At 40.2% G+C, this 18208-nt stretch overlaps 1 protein-coding gene across 3 annotated transcripts in view; it reads right to left on the minus strand.

The window, feature by feature from the left end:
• Positions 1-17334, minus strand: part of LOC117955055 (disks large homolog 4) — a 60559-nt gene extending 43225 nt beyond the window's left edge. For 2 of the 3 annotated variants that reach the window (XM_034889193.1, XM_034889191.1), the window contains exon 1: positions 16760-17334. In XM_034889193.1, coding sequence (XP_034745084.1) covers positions 16760-16789 — 30 coding nt within the window. In that variant the 5' untranslated portion in view covers positions 16790-17334. Of the gene's footprint in view, positions 1-6504; positions 6800-16759 lie in introns of those variants that run through there. The other variant, XM_034889190.1, reaches the window with a different exon arrangement.
• Positions 17335-18208: the final 874 nt, after the last annotated feature.

The raw sequence follows: 18208 nt of genomic DNA on the forward strand, positions 1-18208 counted from the left end.
TAAAGCTACAAAGACTATTGATTAGTTGTAACTAACAAATGAATCGCCAACTGTTTGAATAATCAATTAATTGGTTTGTCATTCAAATATTAAACAAATGTATCTGACTCCAGCTTCTTAAATGTGATGTGAAAAACTTTCTGTTTCTGACAATACACAAGATCTTTGATATCTAGTTGTGGACAAAACAAGACAATAGGAAATAATTGTTAGTTGCAGCCCTACAACCGACATGTGTTTATTCATTTAAGTAGATTTCTTGTGATTCAAGAAGCATATTTAGGAAAGCAATACATGCATATGGATATGACTAACGCTTCCTATAATCATCATACCTACAGTATAATGTTTGTGGTGATTATATACTGTAAATGGCTTCCCCCTTCCACTACAGAGTTATGTAAGCGTGGGAGTCACATGGTAACCTGAACTGTTCCAGTGTTGAGTATAGCATTAACATCCTAATGCTGCATTGTGTGTGTGTGTGTGTGTGTGTGTGTGAGAGAGCGAAAGAGAGAGCGAGAGAGAGAAAGAGAGAGAACCCCAAAACACTCTGAGTGTTTCCATGACAACATCTGCAGGGGACGGCAGATCCCTAACAAATAGTCCACTTTCCAGCAGCATTCTGGTCACCGTATAAATAAAACGACTGGTTCTGTCTTGGGTTTGTAAGGCAGGTGCCTTATGCTACTACGTACATGCATCACATGTCAGGACACATGCTAGTGTTTTCTCAAATTACCAGAGAATGTAAAGAAGCAATGTGACTCAAAGAGCAAGATGCTCATGCTGGCATATATTCACCACTGGCTGGCTGTTGCAGCAGCTCACTGAGCCTGTGAGTGTCAGAAAATGGTGCTAAGCCTAATACACTGTAGGTTGATCCAGATGTGCCATACTTAACATTTGCTTATCTTTTCTGCAAGCCTTGGTAGCCATTTTAAAATTTGATTATCGGGGAGAAAAAGATTTGCATTTATTGATTTTGGAATACCTTTTACATAAAAGATAAAGAAAGGAATCAAAGCCTGACTTTATGAAATCTAAAATGTATGATCCAGAGCGAGAGAAATGCATTGATCCCTTTTTATGTCTCTGTCTCTCAATGATTTTAGATTAGCACAGTTCATTCTTTAGATGTCTGTGGGATCAATAGCAGCTGCTCTGCTGAAAAGAAGGGCAAATACAACATTAACAATTACATTTTACAGAGTGTTTATTTTTCTTATCAGACCCTTCCACAAATACATTTGAAACTTGACAATTACAGTTAAGCTTGGACTACGTTTTTTTCTTCTAAATACACATATTCCTATTAATCCATGGTGCTGAAGGCTAGATTGGACTTTACGTATTCTTATAAAATGTAAAATTTGTTACTTACAACATAGTTTTGTCCAACTAGCCTTAACCTTAATGGTTCATTGAAACCATTGTGGGCCTTTTTTTTAAATTACAAAGCCCATATTTTTCCGCATCCACCAATGTCTCTTAAGAATGAACAACAGATCCATCTAAATTCTGACTGCAAAGTTATGAAAAAGAAGCTGGAATCAGAAAATTCTACTTTTTCATTAAAAAAATTACTCAAACTGATTAATCAATTTTCAAAATAGGTGGCGACTAATTCAATAGTTGATAACTAATCAAATAATTAATTAATTAATTAATACAAAGTAAAAAAACAACAACATGTAGTCTGTTATGAGTGCCAGCAATTTCAAGCTTTCCTCAAAATGGTCTTCCTTATTTCTAGTTTGTTCTTCTGTAACCTCCAGCAGCTTTGGCACTGAAATAGTCTTTCTAAAGTGCAGAACAACTGGGAATCTCCTGAGGCTCGGAGACTGCCTCAGCTCTACTGACAAGGAAACCCCCAGGGTCGGAATTACAGTATTCACACCTACACAGAACAGATTTTGGCTATATCTGATTTCTCTCGGCTTGAGCATCTGATCTCACCTGCTCTTACTAGAAAATAATATAATTTCAAACAAGACACAGTCATGTAAATAATTGGTAAAATTTAAATTAGACAACACTGTCAGTTAGCTAAAATGCATCCCAACAAATGAATCCACTCTTCAAAATATCAGGGAAAGTTAGACCTAATGGGCACCTTAAAAACCTTTTTCAACCCCCTCCATGTTCTTCCTGTTGAAATAATGAAAATAAACCTGGACACCCTGTGTAGAGCCTTGCCTCACCTCAGCTGCAGGTGCAACAGCAGCACTCAGAGGTTGCTCTACAGGCAAACTGCAAGTTTTCACATCTGATATTCCTTCTTCTGTCTCTTGTAAAACCAAATGTAACATGTCAGAATGGAGTCATCACCAGCAGTGGTGACCTGGAGCAACCCTTTATGCATTGAGTATGGCGTGCATGTTACACCTTCAACACACTTCAAAAGCCCCCAAAAATGGTTTAGCCTGAGAATGCACTTGTTTTTCTCCTTTTGGCAGCTGCAGACATTCTCAGAGACAGTTATTAAATGGTTAAATTGAGCTTTCGGGGATAATTATCTGCACCCCCCTTGAATCGGGATGAGAACAACTAAACCATAATCATGAAAAGCCAAACAGAGGATCTTCTTCCTGTGACAAGCATAAAATGTCTCACAGCAACTACTGGTGTTATTCCACTGTATATCACCTCACGTCCTCTAACAGAGTCTGGTCCTGCTGTGCCTCCTCCCACACTAAAGACAACAGCAGTGTGTTGTCCACAGTACTGAGACGATCCTCTGCCAGCTGTCCCCCATCTGAGATATATACATGTGTGATGTGAAAAACTGTTTAAGAGCAATCGCTGTGGCCTGCCAGCTACATCTCTGACCTGTACTAAAATTCTAAACCAGAACCACCCACAAGCTCCAAAGCTTTCTCTCCGCTAAAGCAGCCCCCATGAGCCTCTCCATCGTTTTCATCATTGGAACATGCTACTATGCTACCAATTGTATGTGTCATAATATAACGTACATATATGCACTGTATATCACAAAGCCTTATTCCATTTGTGTTGTGTTTGTTATATATGTATATATGTATATATACAATGCAGGCCAAAAGTTTGGACACACCTTCTCATTCAATGCGTTTACTTTATTTTCATATATATAGGCTACATACATGCACAATGTAAATGTAAAATACAACTCAGATTTTCGATAGAATTTGGAATGCTGTACAATTTGTTAATTTACAAGTAGTCAATTTGTTCATAATAATAATCTGGCTAATGTGTTATGTCTGGTTGTTACAAACCGTGTGGTACTTTACCTTGCCAAATGTTGTTACTGGTATGACGCACCTGCCAGTCAAGAGACACACAATGGATGTTTTTTTTTTAGCCAAATGTCTTTTTAAAGGAGCACTTTTTCCATCTGGATTTCACAGTGTTGAGTACCAACTTCTCTCACCAGTTCAACGTTGTTTGGCGTGGGGCATCACTACTGCTCACTCTATGATTAGACTAGACATTTTCATTGTGGGATTGTGTAAGATTTGTAGCATGACCACATCCAGCACTCAGGTCCCTTGGTGGGCAGTAAATTGCTAATCATTACATATTACTTGCCAATGGGTACTAGCCCCCAATTGTATGCGTTAATATACAATCATGATGTTTCTTCTATCCTTATTAACCTGGTAGCATAAAGTGCCAGATCAATTTACAACACTTTACCCTACAGATCAATGGTCAGTATGATAGAACTGCCTTCATTGACTTTTGAGAATGTTGTTTCTCTCCAGTATTATTGCATTATATTTTTCTGCTCCTGTGCTCTGGTTTTGACTCACAAACAAGTTTAAATATAATTGGTGAATAAAGCACTGAGTACTGGAGAAGAGTTGTGACGAGTTTTAATTACAATGGACTTCCATTGAAGCTCATGAAGGTCTGCACCTTGATGCGTGTGGCTTCTCAAATTTAGAAATTGCCTCACCCTTTCAAAAGAGTTAAAGTATATTTTTTTGGAGCCACCTCTGATGAAATGCAACAATAAAGCTCAGACCACCACTCATTTGGCTCGGCGTGTAGCAAGCACAGCAGGGTGTCAGTCTGGTTAGCCATAGAACCGGTTCTAAGATGATAAAAACAGAGCCACCTGGTACTGTAGTGCTGATTGGCAATATCTATGTTCCAGTTGCCCACCATTCCAATCAGAAAGGGAGTCATACTACCATTAGTTTACATTGGCTGTTTACATCAAAATCTGTTGCAAGCTAAATTGAGTATGTGTGTGTGAGACATTGGAGGTTTTAAAGCGCAGACAAAAGCAAGAAGAAAACTGTATTCACACAGTTGCCCCAACTAGCAGTAAATTAAAAGCACATAATAATTAAGAGCTTAACATAATTGCCTAGTGCGCTAACTAGTAGGGCAATGTTTGGTTGACTATGGACTGTTTCCATAATTGTAGGCAAGAGGATGAGAACAATAAAAGGCATTCTTGCATTGAAATTTGGGTTCAACAACACACCTTTACACTACATTATGTTCCATGACCCTATGGGTGATGACTTGATAGGATTTTTCTATTTTTCTAGTATACTGTTGTGACACTATGATTCTGACTAGGGGACCAAATGTAATCTGACAAATTACACTAAACTCATATATAAATATAATTCCTTTACAGTCAATGACTTGTTAATGTCCAGACCTCACAAGACATTTGGCATCTTCCTTGGTGACACTCTGACAGTCCTGGATTACAGTCATCTTCACTTCTTGCTATGCTATATTTCTTTTTTGCTTTTTCTTTGTTTTGCCTTCAGTTTGTTCATCAATAAATTATACACATCAATTAAACTTGACGTCTGGTGACTGACTCTGTTTGGCCCTGCAAAATCTCCTTTGTGGCTTTGGCTGATAACTTCCCTGCTGTTAAAGCACTGTTCAATACGTTCTCATGCATTCATTTGGACCTGAGCACTGTTTCTGCATACTTCCAAATTAATCCTTTTGCTGCTGTCAACAGGGACATTGTCAAGTGAGATGACTCCTATGGCACCCAGATTATGACATCACATCCACTATGTTTGACAAATGATGTGGCATGCCTTGTATCATGAGCTGTTCCTAGTTTTTCACACTTTGATTTTTCCATACCTCTGGCACATCTCCATCTTTGTCTCATCTGTCCGTAACACTTTGATCAAGAACTCTACAGGTTTCCTGGAGCATGTGAGATTATGGAGAACCTGCCGAGGTTAAACAGGTGTAATCCTGTTTTGATTGTTGTCTCTGACACATGACACGTTCTGGAGTGTCTTCTTGATCCATTGGACAGCTGTAAAGGGTTTTCGCTTTAGGTTTTCACTTGTTCTTCTCTTATCCACAACACTGGTCTTCCTTTAACCAGCAGGTTGTTCACAGTTGATGAAGTCAAAAGTGCATATTTGCTTCTAAAAGGTTCCCTGTGGAGTTGGAGTGGAAGACTTTTGTCTTCCAGTTGAGAGACAACAACAGATGCCAAAGCAAATGTCACGACTAGAATCAACTCCAGATCTCTTTTACATAGAGTCCATTACAATTTTTGGACAGTTACTACATTCTCAATCTGATGTGAATGCAAATACCTTTAATTGAAAGCCGAGAGTCAACAAAAATGTGTCTATGTCCTATAAATTATTGATTGCGTTGTATACTCCAATCAGGAAGTCAATAAAAAAATAAAAGGATTCTGCTTCATCAGACCCACTTACAGTACAACTGTTGCACAATGTACTGCAATTCAAAGTGCTGTAACTGAAAGCTTATATTTGTCTTCACATATGCAATAACACCTTTAACACACACACACACACACTCAAACATACACACACATACACACATACACACACACTTGTATACCCTGGACATTTGAAAAACACATTCTCTCACCTCTAACTCTAATCTCTGTCTGTAACCCTGATATTTATCCTTAGCCCTTAACCCTAAAAATTGGCATGGCCTCTTTCAAAGTGACGTACATTTCTTGACAATCCAAGGATTGTCCTCATTTTAGCACTTGACTTGTGTCCTTGTGTCCTTACAAGGATAGAGGTGCACACAAATATGAATCAAATTCAATTATGCAGACAAAACCTATTCTATCCAAACGGAGAATAAAACATTGCATACATGAATCTATATACTGCTTTAATCAACAAGTCTGCCAGAGTTTTACTCATGCTGCGTGTCTAAACATGCTCACTGCCACATACACACCCGCATATTCCAGGCCATGTTCATACGTACTACCCAAAGTGCATAAATAAACCGACCCAGAGCCCACGTACAAGGAGAGCGAAACATTCCTCATACACATATTTCTGATAAATCTTTGACAGTGGAGGAGATTGCGAACATGTTGGATGCAATATGTACCGATGTAGATGCAGACCTCCCCAAAGCCTGCCAGAACGACTGAAAGACTTTCCAGCTAACATGCAAAACAGAGGCAGCAACAGAGCGATGGAAGGAGAAGAACGACACAAACGGAGAGGTGAATTTACCTACCACACACGGGCAGAGGGAAGGGAGCTTAGTGCGGCCCTTCATGAGCGAGAAAAACAGCCTCCCAGACACCCGCAGTAGAGGAGGAGAGGGATGGGGAGAAAGAGAGAAAGATGGGAGGCTGGGGATGGGTAAGGGGAAATAAAAAAGAGGGAGGGGGAGAGAGGGAAGGGGAAGGGGGGATGTCGTAGCAGATGAGGAGAGAGAGTTTTCCTGGAAGCCAGAGTTGTTGGTGTTGGATATATCTTGATGTTAAAGGCAAGGGTCTGATAGAGAAGACTGGCAGCCCGCTCCAGCCGTGACTCATACAATATGTTTGTCACTGCTGGTGGGTGAGGGAGGGAGAGAAGGAGACGTAGAGACAGAGAGTAAACCTTCTATATTATTTTCTTCTATTTTTATGAAGTAAACACGACAGTACACCTCCATCCACGCTGCTCTTTGCTCCTTCTTTGATACACCGCCAGACACACACACACACATACGTTACGAAACAAAGACGTGTAAGTCCTACGTAAAAGGCTGAAGGTTATTATGTTGATTTCAAATGAGTACAACTTTGAAACAGATATCTCGTGTGTTACACAACCATTATATAATTACACATTCATCCCTCTGTGGCTGGTGTTTTAACCGTAGCCTATATGTTCAATTCTGAGGTGCAAATTAACATGATTGCCATCATGTCTGTCTTCACATACAAATTCTCCTGTGAATATAAATCATCAGCCATGCTTATGAAGGAAGCTCCTTAATGCCCCTGTTGATTCAAGTTTCTGAAAACGTCTGTGCACGTCAAACAGTAAAACCGTTAATTGTATTAATTCTCTGGTTCCAGCTTCACCGATGCAATGCTTTGCTTCTTTTCACAGTTTTTATGTTCTAAATTGAATACCTTGGTTGGACAAAACTGGTAATTTGACAATTTTATGGGCTCTGTGAACCTGTGCATGGAATTTTATCACGATTTTGTGATGTTGTTTTGATTAAACATTTAGTAGGTACTGAATGTGATAATGTAATTACCTTCATTTGTTGTAGCTCTAGATTTGATTTTAAGTTTGGCTTTGAATTCCTAGCAGATCTGGCCCTGGAAATAGCCTTGTAAGACTTATAACTTCAGGCTTGTAGTAACAGAGGGAGGAACGGGATGGAACGGTGTTACATAATTAGGTGGGTCATTTGTTTTGGTTAAGTTACGTAAAAATACTGCTACATTTAGTAAAATATGAAAATTATTAGCAGAATGTGATTTAAAATACATTTTAAAATAAAGAATTCTACAATGCACACATTTTAACAAGTCTCACACAACACTACTCTGGTCTCCAATGAAACCAATGTGGCCATGTGTCATCAAGTGTCAATAGGTTCCTGCCTGAATTTGCTCTTTGAATAGCAAGTTTTTTTTTTCTTTTTTCAAAGGTTACATTGTTGTAACTGTTCTGTTAATTACTCAGGATATACAAGTGTGTAATCATTTTAAATAAAAGTCATCTTATTGATATTTCCTGTGACTTGTCTTTATTTGCGTTACCTTGTGTGATTAGACATAACTGCTGGCTGCCAGACTACTGTCAGAGACGTTTTTTCCAAGTGAAAGGGATTTTGTCTCACACACAATTTTACACAATTCCACAATTTTTATTTGTCATGTGTCTTATTGTGCCATAATAATGTACAATCATGTGTCTATTCATTGACTTTGATATTGAGTCAATCAATCAATTTCACATCAAAAACTGTGTGTCTGTCTTACACCAAACATCTAATTGTCATTCAGGGACTGCTATGATCAATGTTTATTAGCAATCCTGTAGGCAGCAAATCATTCTTACAAATCTATGGTAACAAATTGTGTTTCTGTATCCTCATCACTGAGTCACATGTCCCTGTCCACAGTCAGAGCAACGGTTTGAGAATGAGGCATTTAGATGTTTTATGGTAACTCTAGCCAAAGGAATTGAGTTTATCACTTCTATGTTGCGAAACAAATTATTCCTGACTGGACTTTGAAAATCGATTTTCCCATGTAAAATTTGATGTAAAAAACTAACATCAATGAATATAAGAACTGTAGTCAACTCTCAAGTATTTTATGAAATGTACAAATTGGGATTTTTGAAATAGTGACACATGAGAATATGTCATTTTCACGTTTACTATTCTTTTAGTGGGCTAGTTAGCCAAGAGGCACTTGTCATTTCATCACTCATGTGATTTGTTCACACCACTAATTTAATCAATGTTGTCAGTATATTTACACTAAATACAAAGCATAATTCAGCTTTCGAGCTTCATTGACATCCCAGTGGGTGTATTTGTGTGAAGCTCTGGCTCTTTCCCTCTCAGGCCCCGTTTCTCTCTGCTACATGGCTGTATTAAGGGCAAAGCAGAGTTGAGCAAGGCAATAAACAGAGTAAATGCACCATGACCCCACTGGGCTGTTTTACAGTGGAATGCTGTCGGGTGATGGATGGGTTATGACACCTGTGGAGGTTGGGCCTAAAGCCCTCTGGACCTCAGCGACACACTGAGCTGTGGCTTCTGCATCAGCTTCACTGTCTGTGACTAAAGACAAGTGGAGCACATCGTGACATTTCCATCTGGAATGACGCCTGCACTGTTAGAACAGTGTCAAACGCTGCGTAACCCGTGGATCCGGCCGCATAAGACCGAACATTCATTTTCTATTCTCCGCATTCATGAGCATTCTCTGCTGCCGCCTACACAGAGGTCATCCTCCTACCCGCACACTGTGGGCTCCACATTATCAGCACCCTACAATGGCAGGGCTCTCTCTCGCTCCCTCTATCTCTCTCTATCTCTCTTTTTCCTCTCCTCTCTCCCTCCCGTCCTCCTTTCATCTCTATTCTCTCCATGATGATACCCCTGCCATGTTGTCATGGCAACAATCGGGCCCTGATTGCGTGGTTGCTAGGCAACTGACATCACCTATAAGAGGAACATGAAGATTCAAAAAGCCAGAGACAAACAAATCACACAAAAATATGTGCACTTGTACATTACTGTGTCACGTACAAGCACACTGTGTGCTTGAACTCTTGCGGTGTCATCAGCTGATAAATGTGACTGAACATCATTCAAATGTTCACAGTTTTTTTTTTTGTCAGTGCTAAAGCCACACATGGAGGCGGCAAGGTGTATCATAAGAGTTAGAAAGCAAAAAATTCAAATATGGCTGCTACTCTAGGCAGTCTTCTGCTCTTTGCCAAACAGGAGGTTCAAAACCTCTGAAACCAAGAGTCAATTTCAGATGAGAACACATTTAGGAAGGTCTGTGTGACAAGAGCTTACTCATGAATAACTGATGGAGGGTCCAGCAATTTCCTATTAATTATGAGAAAAAACACAAGACCTCGACCTCAGTGAATGCACTCTGTATGTGGCTCAGGCTGAGCAGTAACAAGCAGCTCACATTTGACAGCATCCCTGAGCCAGATTGTCACGGACTTCTGTGCTGTAGTTAAACAACGTGCCACAAGGTGTCATTGTGTACTGTATTGAACAAATATGATCTAAGCACTGTAAGAAAACCTGATCCCATTTGCAAGGCTAATGCAAAAGCTAATAATATCGATGATATCAGCACTACCATCCTTTTATTCTTGTTTCTTCTGCCTTCCTCTTTTGTGCACATCCCAGTCCCATACACACACACACACAAGCACTACACTTTGACAACCATGCATGCATAACATATGTTAGTTGACTCTATGCCTGTATGGTGCGGACATACAGTTTTATTAAAGAGGCCCTGGTGAGAAATTGACCCTCCTAGTCTATTGAACCTTCCCACATGTTTAAATATACATCATCAACAGAATTACCACAATAAGTTGTTCTATACAGTGTTATAGCAGAGTACCACAGTCCTCCCGTTGGTTCACCATAGCAGCCGCATGTTTTGCCGTTAAGCCTTCCCAGTCAATGTGAGATGACAAAGTCTCCAGCCCAAACAGCCCATGATGGATCTAATCTGTCACCTGTCATATGGACAATTTTAGGACAGACAGTGATGCTGACAGCCAAAACATTGAAATTAACCAGCAGGTCAGTATGTAAGTGAGCAGGGTCTGATGGTGGACATCAAGTAGGCTGTTTTTAAAAAATGTGTCAATTTTTTTGTTTTATTCTTTTTGTGTTTTTACTAGAGAGGCTGTATTCTATTTGCTGTTCAAAATGTACACATATCATGTTACATTCCCTTATGTTAAATAATAATGATCACTTAGTTGCACCAAAGATGAGTATGCTATTGTAAAGCCCTGCACAATGAAATAAATGTGCCTTTTTATTGTATAGATAGAAATATCCTTAAAAACACTAAAAAGCAATACAGATACAGACTGAGCCTTGCCACATTGGAGAGTACTGAAATACCCATTAATAGTATCTCGACATTCAAGGTGAGATTTAAACGAAAAGATTAAGCATTGCTCATCCACTCACCAGAAAAGACCGAAGAGGCGAGGGAAGCAAAAGACAGCACAGATTGTGTTGTGTGCATTTGACAAAGAAAAGCTTTTAAAAGCCTCCTTTCGGGCTGAAGCCCCTGATGTGGGTTGTGGGCATTAGAAATTAGTTGAGAAACTAGAGGTTAGCATTGCATTGGCAACATTTTGTACATAGAAAGAGACTTGAGCTTACGTTTGAAGTCAACGCTACAAGCTGAAGAAGGGGAAACAATGTGATTGAAGCTACTGTGCAGTGATTTCATGTTCTGAATCAATACCCCTTTAAACAAAAGATGCCATTAATCCCATGCTCAATTTCTGCGACAACACCAGTCACAGTTTCAGCTGCTTAAATTCAGCACATACAGTGTGAATTAGCATCATACAGCAAGCCACTACCTCTTGTATAATTAAACCCAGTCTGCACCAACGGAAGTACGTTTCTAGGATGATTGCCTGCCATGCCACATGTCTCTCACCTTCCGCTCTCTGTGTCACCATTTTGGGAAACCACAACAAACTTCGGGCTAGCAAGCCACAGGCTGAAAATGGCAAGTTTTAAAGAAAAATTGGATTGTGCAACAAGGCGGGCCTTCCGGGTTATTTCGGAAAATAATTGTAAAGATTTACAAAGAATATGTTCACAATCTACAATCTACCTGGGATGTTTTGGGACCGATATGAGAGGATTGCTATGAACGAGGTGCAAACAGCGATACACTGGTAAGAGCGGTAGGTAGTTATATATGTTGTGTGGCTTTCTTTCAGGAAAGCGGTTACATATGTTAGTGAGTGGTGCAATATGTACTTTAAGAAGTATTTTATTGCTGGAAAGAAAGTTTTTTCAGAAAACTGGTCTGTCTATGCAGTTGAATGACGCAAACATTTTTTAAATTGGTGCTACGTGGCCAGAGGAAACAAAGAAAATGAGCTGTGGTATTCCCTTTTGCTCAAATGGTAGAAAACCTAAAACTGGGGCACCTGGTTAGCTCACCTGGTTGAGCCTGCGCCCCATGTATAGAAGTCCTTGTCGCTGTGGTCCATGTTTGGTTCTGACCCACGGCCCTTTTCTGCATGTCATCCCCCGCTCTCTCCCACTTTCCTGACTTTTTACCATACTAAAAATGCATTAAAAAAAAACTAAAATTACAACTACCAGAATGCACTGCACTGCACCAGATTAATGAATTGTTTCACCTGTGGGTGACATAATGCAAGCATGTCACAGAATCAAATTGATGGCCGATCTTGTATTACAGTTAAACGGTAAGCTAAAACATGTTTCTGAAAACATTTCAGTCAAGAAATAGACGATGCCGTAATAGAATCTTGGTTTATGTTTGATCAGCACTTTCTCGCTTAACCGTTTAATCTGAGTTTGAGAGAGAGAGATAGAGCGGAGGCTGTCTCTTTTGGTCCGCTTCTATACTCTTTGTGTTGGCATGGGGAAGTACAATCTGTAGTTCAAGCAGCAGCTCTAGAGCCAGCAGAAAGGTTTTTTTCTACTGGCCTGTGAGTAGGGAGATCTGGGCACTGGTAAGATGGAGGGAAGTTTAACGTTCAGTTATTTTACACATACTATCAACATTATTATGATACAAAATTGGTTGAATATCTACAAAGCATCCATTTAAAAAGACTGCAAAAGACCACAGACATTTGCTCATGACATTTCTCCATGAGCCCAAATGCAGGCTGTCATTTGAGCAGTGGTGATGACCGAGAAAAGAATCAATCTGTATAGAATTACATCTTTGCTATCCCCTCGATTCTGCTGTGTGTTTTTTTTATCGGACAATAGAGAACCTCACCCCTGTGCAGTTGTGGCATCAGACTTGCACCGAGGCCATCCCTGCTTCACTCACTGTGCCCTGGGAGCAACTTGGCAGGATCAGTGTCTCTGTGGCTGCATCCAAAGGCTTCATGGAAGCTCGTGCCCTTGAGCGGAGATCATATGAGCTCTCCACTGGATCACTAATCCTAACCCACAGCACACTGTACTGCATGTCACACTCTCATACAGACACACACCCCACGTCGCGGTGAATGGACAATTGTTAAGATGAGCAGAATTGTGGACGAGCTAAATGAATGCTGAGGAGGCGCTGTTTGATTTGTGAGTGAAGGGTTTAGCTTAACTCCATTTCGGAGACTCTTAGGACTACAGCAAGATGCCGCAGCAGCCACAAGCTTCTCATCCATGTATTCACATTCATGTGTACATATTCGCAATATATAAATATTCATAAATATGTTGAACCATAAAAGCACCTGGCAGCACAACATAATTACTAATGTGAGTGCTCAAACCCATTCAGGGAAGAAGATGTCCATGTTGGAGCATGATGCCGATAATATGCACATGAAGCTGCTGACTTTGACTACATCTTGTCAAATGTATAATTTATTTGAAGCAGCACTAACTAGGGAAGCCTGCAAAGTGCTAAAGAGGAGGGCAGGAGGTATGCTAGAGAGTAGAGCAGGAAAGAAGAGAGTAGGCAGGAGGTAGGAAAGGAGTTAAAATGAGATAAAGAAAAAAGGAGACTGGAAGAAAGGAGTGAGTGAGGGATTACAGAGGTGAAGGCGGCACAGAGGACAGAGAATTTTGGAATTGGAAATGTGAGAGCAGAGAAGTGGAACGGGGGTAATAACCAAACTAACCTAAGAGTTTAGGACATTCAAAGCAGAGGGGAACGCAGTCAGAGTTAGCAGACACATCTACTGTATGTCATCCTTTCCACACTGGAGATACATAATTGATTCTTTATCACAATCATTTTCTATCAGACGTCGTGATACAGTAGCTTTAAGAGAAGCTACTTTTAGAGCTTAAATCCCCTTCACTGTGAACAACATCTTTGTTCTCGCCTCTCAAACATCAAACTATCCTTCTCTGACTCAGTGCCACACAGGGAGAGAGAGTCAAAGGTATTGTCAGGCGTGCAACCAAATATAAATCCTGTGACATCTCCTCAAGCTGATATGCCCTAATATTCCAGTTCCTAATGTTATGTAATAATGCCACTTCTGTATGATGCATTGCCATCAAATGTTGCTATTTATTATTTATATGTGTCTGTGATTTTTGTGTAGGAAGGAGCAGAACATTATATAAATCCAATTCAACATTCAGGAGACATAGCATATGAATCTCTTGCCTGGTAGGAATTGAAACTGGAATTGAGTGAGTGTTTGTGTCTTTTTTTAATTAATTTATGAGATTATAATGTTGCACTGGAGTAGCTTCTATTCTACATCAGCCATGATGACACAAAACAACCTAATCAGGATATCTTGGAGTGTTTTCGGAGTTCGTTTCTTCCTTAAAGCTGATTTTCAAAGGATTGCTGTCATTACAACGTACAGACAAATTATTATGTCCCATGTCACATGTCTAGGAGGCTCTGGGCAATAGAAGGCAATCTTACTTCTCATTTTATCCAAGCCAAAGATTGGAAATTGTCCAAGATAGACACAAAGATGTAAAAATAGCAGCATTATAAATGGAAAACAAATACTTCTAATTTTACCTTAATTTCCTCAAGGACAAAAACTCCTATTAAAAATACTGAAATCTTCTTTAGTATGTGCCTGTATTAAGATCTCTTTTTGTTCCTCACATAATTGCACTTATTCTGCCTCTATTGTTATCAGAAGAGGTTAATTTTTTTACTATCTCACTGAAAATTATCTCAAGCTGCTATTCTTCAAACTCAAAACAGCATTGAGCACTGTGGTGCTTTAAGTTGGCTGGTAACAGCATTGCCATATATATATATATATATATATTGTCACTCACTGGCTTACTGTGGCTTCACCCACACAGCAAAACTTTGCTTCACAGGCCTGCACGGGGAGGCAACACTGTTCACATAACCCATTCTATGTGGGTGTCAGGGAACAGCTCACCCAGGGAGCTGCTCACCCATCATCTGCTACATGATGGCAAGCCACACTCCTCACCTGCAATGCAGCCATCCTCAAAGGAATACACCAAGTTTTTGCCAAATCTGATCCATTATCTTGTTAAATTTTCACACTAGTAAGACGAGTGAATCTCCATTTCTCTTATGAATATCTAGTTTACATTCACATACAAGTCTTACGGAAGGTGTAGCTGATTCTGGTTTGCGTTTTTAAAATCACATGTAGCCACTGTAATAGCATTGCAACCAAACATCACATTCATTGATCAAAGACCTACTTGCATTCCTTTATGAACTTTTGTAGACTAACTTTCCTTTTTATAAACTCACCATCTGTCTCACAATCACTTGGCAATTGTCGGGTTTTCTTTGCCAGCTTTACAGTCTTTTCTCACTTTGAGAGCAATGGAGGATTATGGAACCAGTTTGGTTAAATATCCACTGTTACCAACTGTGGTCTTTCACTTACAGTGTTTATTTTCCTCCTAGATCACTCAGTGAGTCACACTTAATGGGAAGAAGGTGCATGAGGGAGTGATGTTCCAGGCTTATGGAGAGATGCCTCGACATTTTCAGTGTATTTCTTTTCTCACAAAGCATTTTTCAAATTGCATCGTGTTAGGGAACAAAAATAGGTTTGTAGCACCAACAGGCACTTATCACCTTGAAGGTTGGCTCGTCATAGGAAAATGTGAAATCAAGTTGTTGCTGTTATTTTTATATTAAATCAACAGATATGTAGTTAATGTTCTTAAATGTAAGTCTACACAGTGTTACATTCTAAGTCTCATCTAACTGCACCTACCTATCTATGTTTGACTGACCAGTATTATCTGTTGCCAGGGAAACTGAGAGGTTGATAAGCAAATGAATACAATGTTTCACAGTTAAGCACACATTCATGCAATTCATCTAAAAGGGACAGCTGCACTCACTTCTGCTCTACAGACACTCAGTCCAAGTTAAAATGCCCTCCCCCCCTTCACATTGCAGTAACAGTTGCTGAGTGTATTTCTGTTTCCCACTGTTTGTCATCACTTCCTGCCAGAAACTGCATTCAGGTGCAGATAACAGTTTATGTTCACCTGTATTTGAACCTGTATGTCCACCAGGGAAGGTCTAAAGCAGATTGCAGCCATCTGAACACACCGGGTCTGACCCCAGAGTGTGTGTTGAGTCAGACATTAAAGCTCTTTCAGTTTTCATTTTGTTAGCCGATTTCATGACCAGAAATGCCTCAATGGAGCAGTGTGCTGATGCTGAGCACATGTGTATGATATAACATATCGCTCATATCCTGTTTGTGAGAGGCAGATTTGTACATATACACAGCAAGTAGCTCTAACTTGTGCCTACGGTTGAAAATGAGAAAAAGCAGCTGAAAATCTGAACAGATTAGCATGCAGGATGCCCTCCCATGGTCTCTCCCTAACATATTCTGCAGCTCCAGCATGACAGAAAGCCCAGCACAAGCAACCCAAGCGCCGGTTCTTGCCCGCTTTTACTACATCTACGCAGGTCAGCCTGGTTTTACACTCAAAAAGCATGACACAGAGTAGGAGATGCATAGAGAGTGGGAGAGAGGGTCATCCAGAGAAGGAAATATCAAAGAGTATTCTATCCACACAACACTTAGGTAGCCAAGCTGGCGTTTTTCTTATATGTACTGTTCAAATCTCAAAAAAGATCACAAAGATAGAATCTTTGTTCATGTCTACCAGAAGAAGAATACTTAGAAGAATACTTTTATAATTAAAAGATGACAAAAAGATAAAATCACATGCAGTTGTGGCTCTCTCACTCTTTCTCACACACATACATTGAGCTACTGTAAGGAACAACAGATAGGCTTACCTTTGTAGTCACAATGCAGAGGCAGTCCATGGTACTAAGAACAAAATATTGGGGTGTATCTCAACCCCCCCAACCCCCCACGACAGAGGGCTGAGACCCCACTCCCCTCTCCCCAGCCTGCCCCACTCCTGCACTCTCACTCTCGTCCTGCCTTTCCCCCCTTTTCTATCCTTCCGTGAATCTGTTCTTTGACTAACTGAACCAGCGAGGGAAAGAGAGGATGGAGGGAGGGGGAAACATGAAAAGGGAGGGGGAGGGCCAGTGGGAAATAGAGAGAGTGAGCAAAGAAAGAGAGAGAAGAGAGGGTGGTCTCAGAATTTAGTATGAGAGGAGAAAAGGGAAGGTGAGAGTATATCCGCTTTTTTTCCTAGGCGAGAGAGAAACGGTGGAATAGAAAGAGAAAAGATGGGGTGAATATGAAAAGAGATGGAGGAAGGGGAGGATGGAGATGGAAAGCAGAGGTGGCGGGGATTTAAAAGAGGGGGAGGTTTACACTGTGGAAAGAAAGGGAAAAAGAGAAACAGAGAATAAGACAGCGAAACAGCAAAGGATGGAGAGGAAGAACTGAGGGAGGGGACAGTGAAGGAGAGAGAAAAGGAGAGGGAGAGTGGGTGTGTGCGTGTGTGTGTATGTGTGTGTGTGTGTGTGTGTGTGTGTGTGTGTCTGTGTGTGTGTGCTTGTGTGTGTGTATGTGTGTGTGTGTGTTTGTGTGTGCGCGTGCTCGTGTTAAGACAGAAGGAATTAGACCGAAAGAAAATGTGTTGAGGAGGAGAGTGTGAATTACATATGCATCACAGAAAAAGAAAACACAAAGCACCGCGAGAGCAACTTAAGAAGACCAAATCACACACAAAAAAGCATTAACCGGAAGATATAATGAGATTGAAAATGAACAAAGGTTTTTCTGCTTGTTGTAGCACTCTGCAGCTGTTGTCTTAGAAGTGGTGCAGTTGTTGCCATGGCAATAGGAGGGCTTGTTGTCATATGGTCACCAGTGGAGTGTCGAGGACTGAGTGAGAAAGTCTGCCATGGATTTACACACCTGTGCCTCAAAGTCTGAATGTGTGCATTTGTGTTAGGTGTGTGTTTGACGCGATGAGTAATATAGGGCATAACAATGAAGGACATCTATTGCTGTAAGTGATTATTTAAACTACTACATATCTCCAAGAAATAATTTAGATAATTTGGAATTACTAAGTGGTCAATAGTACACTTTATCATTGTGTTAACTATTGTGTGTATTTATATATACATTTTATTTTATGTAAAATGGTGTAAAAATGTATACACTAATCTCAACACTCTACCTTTAAGACTGTGGACTGTACCACTCAGGATTGTGTAAGGGGGAAACGTGTGCTTCAGTGTCATTGCATCATCAGTTCTATAATTGTACAAATCTACCCCTCACCCCACCTCATCCCCACTTTCCAGCTCCCCCATAAT

The sequence above is a fragment of the Etheostoma cragini genome, chromosome 13 (assembly GCF_013103735.1).
Source record: "Etheostoma cragini isolate CJK2018 chromosome 13, CSU_Ecrag_1.0, whole genome shotgun sequence".
Classification (NCBI taxonomy): Eukaryota; Metazoa; Chordata; class Actinopteri; order Perciformes; family Percidae; genus Etheostoma; species Etheostoma cragini.